Here is a 16691-nt window from a genome sequence, read left to right on the forward strand (position 1 = left end):
GTTTCTGACCACCCGCGAACAGTTTCGGTTACATCTTTTAGACTACTGACGGGACATGACTGTCTACAGAATTATTTATTTCGCATTGGACTAGCTGATTCGCCGTTGTGTGTTTTATGTAATAGCGGACGGCCAATGACGGCGGAACATTTGGACGAGTGTGAAGCACTGACAAATGTTTCTTGTATATTTCAGCGCTATTGGCAAGCAAGGAGTTTAATGGCTTAACGGCCAATGTAACTGGCATTTGACAAATAAAGTAAATATATTGTTGTTTTGTGTACTGCAGGTGTATTACCTAAAATCACGTGTCAATAACGCAGTTTGCAAACTTTCGAAGCTAGAAATAAGAGAGTACTTTCAAGCAAACTTCTTTCCTTGTATAATCTCATAATAATACGCTTAGTTGCTTAGAATTTCAAACAACGGATTCCATTATAACGTGCAATACGTTACCCGTGATATAAAATTTAATTTTTCGGAGAAATAGAAAGTGACATATTAGGGTATGACAGTTTCCATGACTATGAGGAAGTAGGAAAGGAATATAAACGAGTATTGTTAAATGTAGGAAGAGGATTTAATTGCAATTTATTGGGGCATGCTTCCGTCTTAAATGATACATTAAAAATTCGGATTATGTTACCATGAATGCTGATTTACAGTCATACTGGACCGTTTCGCATAACGCGCTGCAGCATAACATTAATTTAGCTAAATTTTGCACATGTCTACTTGAAACTCCTGGCCACAGCAGCGTTTTGGACTTTACGTACCCCGCAAATAAAAGGCTGGTGAAGTTAGTTCGGGGAATAAAACATAGGCCATTCAGTGTCTCCAAAGGAAGGGAATAAACGGCCTAAGAATATCGCTTGAAGAACATTCCTGCTTCCCTTGCGGTGTATAATGTAATAGCATCTTGGTCAAACCAAAACCTGGCATTAGGCACAAGTTTTATCGCTAACCTGGATAGCATCACAATATGGTTTTTACTGTAAAGTAAACCAGCTGTCTTGTGTATTTTTTAAGATCTGAATTCATCTGAATAAATTGCGGTTTAGATTCATACTCCGTATTCTGTATTTAAATTTCGTGTGCAATATTTGCACTTTTTAATTCTGTTTGTTGACTTTTACATATATAACTGATTGAAATGTACAAAAATAATTTTTAAGCTGTTAAGCATTATTAATACATAGTATGTAATACGTAATATGCCAATGAGTAAATCAAGTATGTAAATACTTGATTTGCTCATTGGCACTCTATTAATTAAAGTTGTTTATGTTAAACAAATATGTATTATTGAAATCATATAAATTAATCAAATTTGTGGTATTAAAAGTTAATTAATCAAAGTTAGGTTTTAAGTTGTGCTAATGACTAATAATTTAAGCTGGGTTTTTAAGGCCTAATATTCGCTATTTAAAAATACCAAAAAAATTCTTTGAGCAAAATTTCAATCAGTATAAAAGTATTTCTTACGGAAAGGGAAGACTGAGTTATATATTTATGTGTTTGTTTTAAATTTCTCAGCTGTTATGACGAACCTAAAGCAAACACCTTTTTCTTTTAAAGACGCAAGGTGGAAATTTGGTGGAGAGTGTGGGGATGTTAAAATATAATACTGCATAATTATTAAATTAATTACAAAATTCGAAGTAAACTAGCTAGTTTTTTCCTGATATAGCTATATTTTTTAATCTAACATCGTGTTTTATGTACTCTTTTCTTTTTGTTTACAAATCTCTTTCTCTTATAAATGTTTACCGCCTAAAATGATTTCGATTTTTTAAACAATTTTTTAAAGAGTTCTTTTAAACGGATTTAGATAATTTTTAATTAATAATTTATCAAGCAAACTTGTGAGATCAGAAACGTGAATTACGCTTTAGAATTATGATGCAGTATTTTTACTATACATAATAATTTTTTAACTTAAAAAATAGTTCTTGGAGATATTTGATTTTTTTGCAGAAGAAATTAATTTTTTACCATGTAAAATTTAGCTGATTGACGATAACATCAAAGTTCTATTTAAATGTCTGCTATTTCAATACGAAACTTTAGCTGATTTTTAGTAACTATTGAATTTTAAGAGGATTTAGATTTTGCTAGTTTTTTAACTACGACAAGTAAATCTGACTTATGAAATATTATACATTCTTCAAATATACATTGCATTCTTCAAATAAAATAGTATTTCGATTCAGAAGTAAAGATGCGTTAATAAAAATTCACGAGCACACTAATCCCATAAATATAGTTTAATGTTTTGGCTAGATGTAATTTAATGGATAGTGTTAGTTTCTATTATTTTGTTGTCTTTTAATGCAAACTAGCTTCAGATAATTCATTGGCTCGAAAAGCTTCCCTTAAATAATAGTGGTAAATTTAGTTGTAGCAGTCAAAGCATCTAAATCATCCGTTTAGTTTTGCACAGGTCTATTATTCGAAAGCTACTGCAGTAGAAACCAACAGGAAATCATTCAAGGGTCTTTTTCTCTATATTTATTTTAAAAAATGCTCAATTTTGCTATTTAATAAAAAAGTTTTACAGTTGAAATCAAAATAAAAAATGTACAAATGTAAAAAAATTTCTTTTTTGCAGTATAGTTGTATAATTCAATTAAATTTTAATTTTCACGAAGACAGTTATGTGTAGATAGGCAAGTTAGTAAGAAATCTGTCCCTTTAAGCCAGGAGTTCTCAATGTTTTTTGTCTCGTATACCCCTTTCACCATTACCAGAAGGTCATTCCCCCTTCCTTTCGAAAACTCAATAAATAAATATATCCAGTCACCTAGATTTAGAAGACTTTTTTACTGTGTTTTATAAATTAAACAAGAAAAAGTATAGAAAATGTTGGTAAATACCAATATTTTAATAAAAGTAGTTTTTTTTAATATTCATAAACTAAAAAATAACAGCTAAACAATAGGTTCACCGCATGGGGGGGAGTTGCGTCTCCGGTTGAGAATCCCTACCTTAAATGCATAATATGCGGATTAAAAAAAGGTGTTTTTTAACGGTAAACGTAATAATAAAATACGGAAAACTATAAAAATAAAAATCCTGTTTTGCAAATCAAAATGAAATTCTTTCATCGAAGCCTCGATATGAGCATCATATTTTTAGGGCTATTAGTCTCAAAACGGCATTTTGCGTCGTTTCACTTTCTGCGTTGATTAACTTTTCAAACTGTTGCCACCAAATATTATCCCCATATATTTTATTTAAAGAAACTAAATGATGAAGAATCTGCTTGAATGCGTGAATGCTTCTCGCATTGTGAAAAAGCGACGGTACCTAGAGCCATTAAATTTTCAATAAAGTGCTCCTTCAACATAGCATGGGAACTTGGAAGCCCGAATTTTGAATTTCGAATTTGTTTTATTATCCATTTCATATTTTGTAAACATTTAACGAATTTTTGATTAACAGATACAACGATTTCAAAGCGAGCAATGGCAAACACTGTAAAAAAAAAAAAAAAAAAAAAAAAAAAAAAAAAAACATTTTTATCTCCAGCACGCAAGACTGTGTATTGAAAATTCTAAATATATGTTGTTTTGCAGTATTTTGTGATATTGCTGTTGATTTGAATTCTCTGTGCTTTAAGTGCGAAGAACATGATATTTAATAAAGGTAACACACAAAACGTTAAAAAACGCCCTTTTGAGGGTAATATAAAATTTGAAAGCTTTCAAATTTTCTTTTTTTTCCCTTGTTATCATAGCTGCAAGTGAAATTCATTAAAATATTATTAAAAATCACATGTTGCTTTTCAGAAGTGTATTTTGTTAAGCAGAAAAGCATTGTATTTTAAAATTAGAATTCAGCACTAGATTAATAACAGCTTTTACAGGAAGTTTCTTTAGACTGAGAAAATTTTGCATAAGTTTCTTACCTTCTTAAAGATGAGGTAGTTGTGTCAGATTCATGAAAACACTTATAGTGATTTTTCAAAAATATTCAATCAGTTTAAAGTGGAAATTGTCCTAAAGTCTCAATTTTCCTTACTTCTGCGCGAATGATAGTAGGTAATGGTTTTTTTTTTTTTTTTTTTAATACGAAGACATGAATATTTATCCTTTATCAATTGGCAACAGTTTGTGTCTCCGGAAAGGATTTATTTTCTACAAAATGAAAAATTATATCTATACTACCTGTTTCAAGTACTAATGAGTAAATATCAAAGGATCTTTGATTTCCAAGCTCATTTCCACGTCGGTAATCTCTGTTACTGTATCAGTAGTTGTCGAGTTGGGCCGGCTACATTAACAGAATTTTCATTTTAACGTCTCTTATTTACAATCGTCACCTTACACCATTTTTATTACCATATCTGTATCCAAGCGCTTCAGTATCCTCCGTCATTGTTCTCGCTTTTTCCAAGTGCGAAAGCTTTCTTAAAATCCCCCGCCAGGTAAGAAAGAGCAAATACTTCCATTGTACTAGTACGCAGGGGTATATTGAAATTTCGCGGAGGCCTGGTTAAAAATCTTACATAAAGTCTCGGAGCTGTGATTTGGTCTCTTATAAGAGTGAAGCCCTTTAAAGTGAAGAGCGAAGCAACTGATATGCCTGGAAAAGAAGAAAGGGGGTAATAAAAAAAAGTTGTTTATACGGGAGGATGGGGATTTTGTTCGACACATTGCGAATTGTGTTCTTCTCGGTAGAAGATGGGAAGAGGATATTGACGCTGGGAAGTTTTTAGATTAATTTTTGTGCGATTGTTGTCGACAGAAGTGCTCTTTTTTTATTTTAAAGTCTTTCTCTCGCGCCTGAAATGGAGTCTTCCAAGCTCGGATTTTGATGAAGAACGACCAAAGCGGAATTTTCTTGAGAATCTGTGTTTTAGATCTCTCTTTTAGAAGAGGACATTTCTTTCTACGCGGGGAGCTGAAAGACGTGAAGATTTTCTCTACTGAGCCTTTCTTAGAACTCTCTGCTGAGCTTCCAATTAGATGCACAGTACGTCGTGAATTTATTCACGGAGATGTGATTTAATTCAAAGGGTGGAAAACACTAAAATTAGATCGAATAATACAGAACTCAATTATCTTCACTTTGTTAACAGTTTTTCTTCGCCTTTTTTCATTTAGAGATAAATGCTGCTTTATAATGGAAGCAACTGATATTGATATAATGCATGCAAAAATAATGAATTGTGAAATCTCTCTATATCTAGCTGCATATCTGTCCTTAAGGTGGTGTAGCGATTAAAAAATTATAAGCATCTCGTATGATTTTTAAAAATGCAGTTATTTGCGTGTGTTTGTTATAATAACTGTACAAATGTACGTAGTGAAAATTTCTGCTTAACAGTATTATATATATTAATTTCTTACTGCCAGAAATAATTCCTGTGTGTTATCCATACATGTACTGACCCACTAGTGGCCTGATAGTAATTGAATTCTCGTAGTTCGAGTCGGGTTCGAATCCCGTCTAATGACATTTTCGGTATGTGTATTTTAAATGGGTGCCATTTCTCTTCAGTATGTCTTCCACGAAGGCATTAGGAAGATAACCTTCACCTATTCTCTCCGAGCAGAATACATAGAAAACTGAAAAAAGTGTTACTAGAAAATGGTTCTAGTGGGCAACAATTTAATAAGGAATGAAAATATTCTTAATATTTTTTTACATTTCTTTAAATATGCACTTCTTTTGTTTATAATTTGTGTATTTTTTTTTTTCAAAACGATTTGATATTTTTTTGCTCTCTTTACTTTTTATTGAAAGTTCAATTAAATAGTATGAATTTTAGATTCCTTTACAAAACAACAAAAACCACCTAAAAATCAATTTATATCATTTTTCTCTAATTTTAAAAATAAAATTAATTTAATTTTAAAATGTCAATGTTTTATGCATTAATGAGCACATTCTAAGAACGTTCATTTTTTTATAAAGCAATTTTTATTTTCATAAGTAATTCATAAGTAATTAATTCTTTTAACTTCATTATTATACTTCATGCTGTTTACCTGAATGTTCATAAATAACGTGAATCATTTATCAACAATTATGGATTGTACTATATTCAAGAAATATATTTGAAAATAAAATGTACTAAAAGAAACCGTGTATTTGAAAGAAGGAAAAAACCGCGAAATGATTCATATTTACTTGTGTCATTTAGCAGATACATAACTACAATATATGCGTATTCCCTAGTTAACAGTTTTTTATAATTTAAGGTAGTTAGCTGTGAATCTCTATAAAGATTATTTTACTTCGATGGATTTTTTTCTAACGCATTATTTTGAGAAATATAATTTAAAATCTTATGTTCGTCGCTCGCATATCGTACATTAATATTTTTATTTTAAACTCTAATAAATTAATAGATTTACTCACCATTTATAATTCCTTGTTTTTGAATGTATTTTCGTGATTAGTTAGTATTTAGCATTAAATGTTGTTTAGTTGGTTATTTGTGATATTAATAATATTTTTTTCCTTCCTATAGGTAAGTTTTCTTTGAAAATGGCATTCTATAATCTCTCATTCTTAGCATATTTGCAAATGGGTAAGCAAATAGCTTGTTGTTATATTTGTACCCAATCATAGCAGATCTGTACGAGTCATCAAAATATTTTCCTTTACCAGAATAAATAAATGTCACAAATGTAAACAACATATTTATTACTTAATATTAAAAATATGCGGCTAAAGCAAAATTAAATGTTCCAGAAGTTCATAAATATTACAAAATCGTGCATATAATCTTACAAAGAAAACTATATCAAAGAAATTCAAATTGTAATACACTGGAAAGTAAAACCGCATGTTATACTTCTGCTATGAATCTACTGTTATTGATGAGTTCTAGAAACATAAAAAGGAGGCATAACGTAGAAGTCTTCGAATATCAACCCATTCTCTACAAATTAAATCTGAAAGTTTCTTAATGTAAGGTGACATTATGTGTGAATAATCGCATTCTGAAAAGATACACATTAATCCGGAAGAGACATCAAGTTCTCCAGATTTATAATATGCGGGATGTTATTTAGATCCTTAAATGCACAAATGTATGTAACAGTATTTGTATATGTCCCCCAAAGTTTTGTTTAAGGATATTTCAGGTTATTCCGACCACACGAAAATAGAATCTTTATAATTTTATTGCTGTGCTTATGCAGAATAATTTTTCATCATGGTTTTTTTCTTCGAACATCGTTCGAAATTACGTTTAGTGTTTAAATAAGTTTTATTTTATAAAGTATCTTTTGTTTTACTAAAAATTACCACGTGGCCCAAATTATTACAATCTGAAAGCCTATAAAATCAAGTTTATTTATTTTATTAACTGGAACTTTAACTGGTTAAAAGCCATTTCGTCGTGCAGTCTTTTTGAAACATCATACAGAGCTTATATCAGATATGAGATGTTCTTTGTTATTTATTCGATTACCACAAAGAACTTAATATTTATCTACCTTAATGAAAGGATGCTTTCGTTGGAAGAATTTTTAAAAGAAATTCACTCATATGCATTCATGTTATACATGAGCAAGCCCCTTTAAACATCTTATTCGGTGGAAACAGGATACAGCTGGAACAGTCTCTGCTTCATGAGCCTGGCAAAAATATTGTTTTGAATGTAATTTGTTCATTTATTTTTAAGGAGAATGTTAAGTAAAATGATACAAACAAATTAATTCAGATAGAATGGTTTAAATGATTAAAATTTCAGATTAGAAATGAGTGGAAACTTATGGCACTGGATATGACTCCACGACGTTTATTTAAAATAAGGAAACTGTATTAAATTAGCAGCTTATAAATGAGTTTTACTTTCGAAGCGCATATTGTATATATTCCAAGGTGAAGAAGAAACAGCGTTAACTGAGTACAAAACGGTCCATTGATCCATTGTTCATAACATGGTCCATTCTTCAAAATATCAGTATGTTATTGTAAATTGTCAATACACTTAAACTTTCGAAGACGAGGGTATACTTTCTATTTGCCCTGAGTATTAGGTTTCGCTCTTTTGACTATAAGTGGTTTTAAAGTAAGTGGACGAGTAAACGTTGCAGAATGGAAACATTTCTCTGAGTAACGTCAATAATGTAAGGTGTATATCCTTTAAAAAACTAGTTTCAGGAATAGAAACGCTTCAACTATATTTAATCGTACATTTAGAATGACTTCGAGGTTAAGAATGGAAAACATCAGATCTTTCGAACACAAAAATTCTGTATTTTATCAAGAATCTAAATTTCATTTTTTCCCTTCTCTCTGTGAAGTAAAAGTCTTTTAAATATTTTGAATTTTATATTTAAATGAAAGGTCATTTTTCATTATCATTGAATAAATACATTTAAAATCATGTTTTTAACTTTATGTGTGCTGATGGAAGATATTTAAAATTGATTGACTTTTAGTTTTACATTGCAATAAACCCGTTGTAGTTCATTATGTTAGATATGTTTAAAATAGGTTCTTATAAAAGATATTCTTACAATATCACAATATCTCACAGTAGTTATATTTTGTACTACTAAAATATAAATAGAACTCAATTCAAAACATAGAGAAAGCTAATCCGATCTTATGAATGTTATGAACCGGCTTTGATGAGTTTTTTAATCATGCACGAGAACATTCTGGTACTTTCTCGATTTTTCTGGATAGCAAAAAGTACAGTTACGGGATATCTATTTATTAAATGTTAAATGCGCGTGCTCCTGTATTTTTACTTTTTCGGCGTAGCTTTCTCTTGAAAACTTGTCGCGCGCAGCATTGCACGGCGAAATGAAACAATTAAATAATAATTCCATTAAAAATAGCAAACTAAATACAAAAACCGAAACAATACAAATGATTTAGATGCAGCTTTTATCACAATATGGTCCAACAGGAATTGTCAACGTTTCATTGTCAGGGGCATTTCAGGAACCGAAAATCAAGAAACTTAAAAAACAAAATCACACAGTGAGAGTTAGAGCCATGAAGTCATAACTACTGATTTCAGAATGTTGAATTACCTTTTATAGCAATTATCAAGCCATGCCAAGTGCATGCTGCAATCTAAAGACTTAGAGCCCCCAAAACATCCACATGCTTAAATTCCAAGTAATCTAATATGAATAATTGCATTGCACTAACAGGAATAATAACTAACAGGAAACATTGTCTGCTTTAGAATGACTGTATTAAGTTGGATTATAATAACATTCGCAGGAGCTATTTGTTTAAGGAGAAAGGTGCCTTCGTGGAGATTTACATTAGGTTTCTTTCATAAGCACACTAGGGCTATCTACCTAAGGAAAGGAATGCCTTCGTGGAGAACCTTCTAAGAGAAACTGATTCATATACACATTACACATGGGAAAAACTACGAAAGGGTTCCATACAGCCAGCCCATTCGGCTGGACTCGATCTCAGGTCGAACTACTAGCGATCATACCCCTGGCCGTTAACGGGCCTGTTGCCCGCTGAGAGCGATGACAGTATCAACGTGCTGATTAGGTGGTTTGTTATTTTAATAGAAACATTAGAGATCTATCTGTCTAGTGGGAGGGATGCATTCGTGGAGGACTTTCTAAGGAACACTGGCTTGTGTTCATGTTGCTCATGACGATGTAAACCAACTATGCAACCAGTCAATATCCAGCTGTTTCAACATCACAGTCTTGCACCTGGTCCGAAATTAATGCAAATTATCAATATTTAGCATTCTTTAACCGCTCATCACTGTTGGAGTCACCATAAACGTGCAAAACTCATTTTCTGTTAGCTGTTTTGGCTTTCAAGGATGTCTTACTAATCATAGGCTGGGTTACCATTTATTATCTTCTTTCACTAGACTCATCATCCGTGCAATTTTACTGCTCTCAAAACGGAAATCTCTTGAGTACCTTTTATGCTATAAAAATTTTTAAGGAACCCGTGAACGTGAAATGTAAATTTAACAAATTGAAAAACCCTTTTTTTAATCACCTTCCTTTTTCTCTTATTTATTATTTTTTATTAATTTATTTATTAATAGAAAACGTGCTTGTTATTTGATTTTTGTAATACTCTGCATCACCTATCTATTTATTGAAGATTAATGATGTCAACATTCATTATATACTAACCCCAAAAATGATATAAAACCTACAGAGCATCTTAAATTTCCTAGATATCAGTTACCTTAAAAAAAACTACCTTTTGCTTGCATCACCGATTTCCTATCGCCTTTCAATAAAGCTACTTGGTATTTGCTTTAGCAAGCGAATCTTATGCCACAGCTGTTTCAATTCCCATGGTCGCAGCGCGAATGAACCTTGGCGATAGTACGATAATACATTCGTTCAAATCTTGGCGCTCGCAAATTGAAATGTTACATTTTTCTTGGCGTTGTTTTTTTTTCCTTCTCTCTCCCAGCATATGGATTGCGTGTTTGCATTTGTTGCACGTGAGAGTACGTCGTCGGTTACGGTTACGAGGTAAGTTGTTACGAGCATGTATTTTTACGAGGTTTTAAATGCTCCTTTTCTGAAAATGGCGATTTTCTTGGCGAGATTTCTTCCGCTTCCATTCTTCTCTCTCTCTCTCTCGTTTTTGTTTGGTAAACATCCTCTTTTAATCTTCAAGTAATAGAATGATGAATTTAACAAATTATCCACTTTCTGATAGAAAAGTGGATTAATTTTGCAGTGCACCTATCTTTTATTTGTTTCTTCATTACTAAATCGTAACGTAGTAGTATGACGCCACATAATGTTGCTCGAAGTAAAGCAGATTCGATATCACAATTTTTTAAACCGTACAAAAGAAGTGCGTTTACTTTGTGATGATTCATTATAATGCCATTATTTACAAATTCTGAAAAAGATCTAAATATTCGTGATATGTTACTGTCGAACTGATTCATTTCTGTCAGCATCGCTAAACAAAATCCATTTCGATATATCGTAACTGAATAAATTCAAAATATCTTTCGGTCTGACGATTGAACATTTTCCAGTTATCAAACTGGAAGATAATTTTGTCGAGAAATCATTTCACAACATTTGGAGAAAAGCAAATTTGAATACAGAAACAAAGTTACAAGTGATACACATCTGCAAACTTCTATATTTTTTTAGGATATTTTAACAGAAAATCCGTTAAAGTTAACAATGGCGGAATGGATAAAACCGCTGGTCACTAGTAGTTCTGGATTAGAATATAAATCCTGAGGAATGGGCTTGCTAGGAGGAATTTTGGTAATTTACCTCATGTATAATGTACGAGACACCTTCTCTTAGAACATTCTCCAGAAATTCCCCCATTAAACAAATAACCCTCATCTGCTTAATTAATTCCCTCATATCACGTCACTGAAAATTGCAAAATGCCAAACACAGTATTTCTGCATATAAATGCAGGAGAATTTTTAAGTCATAAAAAGAAAAAAATTATTCGCAAATTTACCCACCAGTTTTTAAATTTGTAACATTTTTAAGACACTCAGTAGGAGTAAGCTAATAAATAATGCTATTTATAACAGAATTTTTTTTTCAAACTGATTGTGGTGGAATTATTTTAAATAACACATGAAATTTGCTTTTAATAGCTCACGTGAACTTTATTTTAAATAATCCATATTCTTGGCAATTAGAAATAAATAAGTATAAACCCGATTGTTAATCAAAAGCGTGCATTACGATGCAGTAACATTTGTCTGTCCTTTAAGATATTATATATATTCTCTATTTAAAACGACTAGTATTTTGCGGGTTTATTTATAATTATTATTTTTATTCATTTTATTTGAAATTTATTTATTTAATTTTTGTTTGTTTATTATCATGACACCATACCAGAAACAAAGGTTTCATACTTCACTAATTTTGTATTCAATGTGCCGAGATCCCTTGATTTGATTAAAAAATACGTATTTACCTTTAAGAATGAAAAAATTAATAATAATAATAAAAAAGTTGGTTTTAAAAGAAAACTATTCTTTTTATATTTATTGATTCAAAATTATTATTATTTTTATTCATTTTATTTGAAATTTATTTATTTAATTTTTGTTTGTTTATTATCATGACACCATACCAGAAACAAAGGTTTCATACTTCACTAATTTTGTATTCAATGTGCCGAGATCCCTTGATTTGATTAAAAAATACGTATTTACCTTTAAGAATGAAAAAATTAATAATAATAATAAAAAAGTTGGTTTTAAAAGAAAACTATTCTTTTTATATTTATTGATTCAAAATTATTTTTATCAGCTTTTCAATGAAGTAATTTTTCCTATATATTTAATAAAATATGCATAATTAGCCTGTTATCAGCTGTGTTATATATAATCAATGAGTGCTGTATTTAATGCATAAAAACGGAGTAAACTCTAATGTATTATTGGCTGGTGCAAATCAATGAGTTGCTGAAGATGATATATGAAGTTTAACAAACTGTGATGTGTTTGTACCTCATAGCTATAATTTATAAGGTACTCACAATGAAATGTACCTTACCGAATACATCTGCTGTCAAAACTATAACGTATTAACTGCATTCTGTTAATTGCTCATACGATGGTCTATGTATTAATTATGCAGAAAGGCTGCTGAAACTATAATTCCGCATTTGCTTAAATCTTAATTTACGAATGCAAATTTAGCTGTAATCAAATATTGCGCAAGATATAACCTACCAGTCCAGTTAAATCAATTGTTTTATTATCTCATCTTAATTTATGAAGCTTGCTGTATTAGTTCGTTAGGTTACAGGATATTTGTACGCTTTTCTAATTCATGCAGGTAAAATACTGTTGCTGTTTCTAAGTCCTAATAGGGTAGTTTACTTCCATTTCATTCGCGAATTTTAGGGACAAGAGGAATCACCAATTGGAAATTCTATTTTGAAACAATTTTGTGAAATAAAGGATGTTCACAACTCCAGGAAAATTGTTTATATTCCTTCATGACTAACTTTATATCCACAGCTGTAGTAATACACAAATTAATTAGGCATTCTCATATATGTAAACATCTGTTGTTGTGGTGATAATCTCGCTTGTCAAATATCAGAAGAGGCCACGAAATTCATTTTAGCAAGGAAGCAAGATGGCGCCTATCGTTTGCAAGAGGCTTGGGCGTCGTACAGGTGACAGTATGCCTTTGCTGAGTTCCACCCCCAAATTTGAACGACGCGGGACCCCTGTGCGGACGGTTCAGAGAGTCTTTCATCCCTCTTTCCCTACCACGTGCTTCTCAAGAAGGCTTTCGGCTCGCCTCCTGTTTAGAGTGCCCCCATGCCGCACAGACACTATACATGTACAGACATCCATGCCTTCTCCGGGATTCGAACCAGAGCCCTTCTTTACGCCAGTCAGAGGCACTAACCACTATCTTGCAAAAGAAAATTACATATGAATTTCAAACTGCAAAAGAAGTATTGCAAAATAAATTTCACGCTGCAGAAAGTTTAGATAATGTTTACTACAAAGCAGTTAACTGCAATCTTTTTTGAGTGACTTAGTGGAGTGCTTTCTAAGGGAAAAAACGGTTTGAATTCACATTGCTCATAAAGAAAACAAACCGGATAAGGAGGGAAACTGCTGCACGCTGGGCGCGTATTCCAGAGGTCCGCGGTTTGATTCCCGGAGAAGGCATTGCTCATTTTTCTTATCTCCTCCTTTCAAAAAATTCCTAATGTCTGAACAGCGGCGCCCAAACTAAAAGGGTGGTGGATGATGATTCTCCACACCCAGGATTTGGCGATTGGGTCTCCTAAAAACCCAGTCGCCCTTTAAAAAGGGGGGAGTATATAAGGTATTTCTCCCGCCTTCTTGGCATGCCTTCGTGGAGTGGTGGTCTGCACGCTGGGCGCGTATTCCAGAGGTCCGTGGTTCGATTTCCGGCGAAGGCGTTGCTCATTTTTCACCTGCTTTCAAAAAATTCCTAATGCCTTTACAAACTTTATGAATTATGATTGTAACCAGCTTTTTATTTTACCAACAGGTGAATTTACTTTGCTCTTTTCGTTCCTTTAAAAACGAATTTCCAGGTTTAAAGCGCTACATATTTGCAAGACCAACAGCTTTCATTCTACAACTCAGTTTTTTATCGCTAGTAACACATATTCATGTACACCACAGAAATTTCGATAAACAGTGTGAATGAAGTATTGGAAACCGCTCTTGATTGTAAAGTTGGGCCTTCATCTACATGTAACAAAGCCTTATCATGAAAGGATGTTAAAGTTTTTGACAAACGTAAATAACATAAAAAAGATGTCCAAATGCAAAGGAATTTAGCTCGGGTATACGAGAACTGTTTTCCATATTAACTGAATATCCAAATGGCAGAACACCTAAATAAATAAATAAAATTTTATCTTACTGACTTCGCTGCGCATGTAAATGTCTGGTGTCTGGTTATCTCTTATATCCTGATTCAACTCCCCGGTAACGTATTTCCTTTTTAAAATATGTCACTATAAAAAAAAGTTTTTAAAAAAAGGTTTTTCCTTGGCTCTTTCGCGTGCTTTTCTCAAAGTCAATATCACAAGATTCAGTCGCTTCTTTAAACGATTCGATATTTTCCCGTTTAACATCGAAATCGGACAAATATGGGAAGAAAAGGGGAAAAAATCGATGAAATATCGTGTTTCCTGTCGTTCCCTACATTTCATTTTCGTCTCGATAATAAATAAACAAAAAAATAAAAAAACCGTTTTTCCATTCAGATCTTGAAATCAGAAGGATTTTTTACCCATTTTTTTCTCTTTCTTATGCTGTTGAAGGCAAAGAAATTCAATAATTTTGATCAGTCGTCTGCTTGGGTGAATGCAGTTATATTTTGGCGGGAAAGGGATTGACTTAGCCTTAAGGTCAATTTAGTATCTTCACCAGGAGACGCTGTTGTACCGGAAACTGATTGGATGGCGAATAAAAATGTATGTGTGCTGTCAAAGAAGTTGAGAGATTAAATTATTAGGTAATATTTCTTTTGACTGTATCCAACAAATTTAGTGGCTGTAAAAGCAAATGGCAATCTAAGTGACATATATGGTACGATTTTTTTTTGTCTGTAGGTATGCGGTATACATCGGGCAACTTTCCCTTTAGCTATTTGTGATAAACAGCTTCTATTTTAACAGGTCTTCTAGTCGTGAAACGTAGTCTCTAAAAGGAATAAAATGATAAATGAACCTTGTTCATTCTAGATCGCGAATTGGCAAAATGCATTCATTTCAGGTTTAATAGAATCACAACATGAATGAGATTGTTTTCGTACATTGTGAAAATAGATATTGTTGCGTTTTTTTCCTTCTGACACCAGTTGTTACGTTATTTTCTTCCTTCACGTTCGTACGGGGTTCGTATAGATTTGGAGAGAATAATGACAAACTCCACGTACTCTCGAGACTCTCAACGCTACAACTCTCCTGCATTCGATGATACACAAGAATATAGCTTTCGACTCAGCACAGTCTAAGACAAAACTCGACGATGCACTAACTCGCTAAACTTCGAGACACTCGCCCAATGATTGACGAGGCTAGACGAGGCACACTGCAGACCAGCAGGGTTATATAACTTTCAGCTTGTGTTCGAGAACATTCTGGGCTAAACCGGTAAGAATTCGTTCCAGAAGGTTCTCCATCCGTCCAAGGCATATCGCCAATTTTGTCGCCAAATGGGCGATTTCTCGCCAAATGTTGCAACCCTGCCGTCCAACCCTGCCATTTAGCAAATAAAAGAAAAATTAAGAACACACAAAATAAAAATTACAAAAGTAATTTTTTTCTAATTTAAGAATAAAATAATTAAAAACATTCTTGATTCTTTGAATAATATTCTTTACGCTGAGAATTAAACATTTTGTATACATTTTTTAATGATTTTTTTTTAATATTGTAGATGAATGTTTGGTTCTGTCAAACAGTCAAGGAGGACGAAACGCATTTTCAGCACTCTTTAATTATTCGGATTTAATTTTTGAAATAATTATCCTTTGGTGAGTCTGTCTCAAACATTAGATTTCCGAATGGACAACAGGATTGCTTAAGTTTCTGTCTTGGTAGCGGTTGTATAAGCACAACTCCTATCGCGAAATCTAATGCATCATTGGCCATTTGTAACTCGCCGTGAGCTTCAAGAAATTTCAAGATGTATGCTTGGACCAGTGTTGATTTAGGTCTTTAAAAAGCAGCGTTTGCCTCCACCGACCAAATGAATCTCACCTTTTTGATTTTTTAAATTTAGTAAGGGCTCTACTATGAGAGCAAAGTCTATAATGAATGTTCTGTAAGAGGAGCATAAGTGCAAAAGAGTCTATTCTTAACATCAAATTATGAAAAATAACATGGAGTTTGTTTTAAATATTTCATTTAAAAGATTTTTTGAAATTATTTTATTCTTAAATTTAAAAAAAAAATATTGAGTAATTTTTATATTGTGTATTTTTAATTTTTATTTTATTTGCTAAATATATTTACTAGTTACAAAGCCCATTTCACACGCATTTTAAATCTTCCAGGCTAGAATAATCATTAATTTTTAAAATAGATATTGTTATTCAATTTCAGCTGCATTTGTGCTAGATTTTCTCACTATAAGTCCTAAATTTTTCTCAGCTTTTTAAATAAGTTTATTAATATGTAAAATAAACTTATATAATTTGAGTAAAAGGCTATACTAATTTGAGGTTTTTTTCTGAGGATACTGCAACAGCTCTCAT

The 16691-nt window shown here is 32.1% G+C and overlaps 1 protein-coding gene across 5 annotated transcripts in view; it reads left to right on the forward strand.

Annotated features, from left to right (window-relative positions):
- The window catches only part of LOC118188260 (irregular chiasm C-roughest protein-like), an 824083-nt gene that overhangs the window by 627748 nt on the left and 179644 nt on the right, over positions 1-16691 (forward strand). The window contains exon 4 of one of the 5 annotated variants that reach the window (XM_085814211.1): positions 6482-6541. The exons of the other annotated variants lie outside the window; for them this stretch is intronic. Coding sequence (XP_085670337.1) covers positions 6482-6541 — 60 coding nt within the window. The remainder of the gene's footprint in view (positions 1-6481; positions 6542-16691) is intronic. 5 annotated transcript variants of the gene reach the window in all.

This window comes from Stegodyphus dumicola, chromosome 1 (genome assembly GCF_044657685.1).
Source record: "Stegodyphus dumicola isolate Sdum_Otavi_A_Nest chromosome 1, ASM4465768v1".
Taxonomy (NCBI): domain Eukaryota; kingdom Metazoa; phylum Arthropoda; class Arachnida; order Araneae; family Eresidae; genus Stegodyphus; species Stegodyphus dumicola.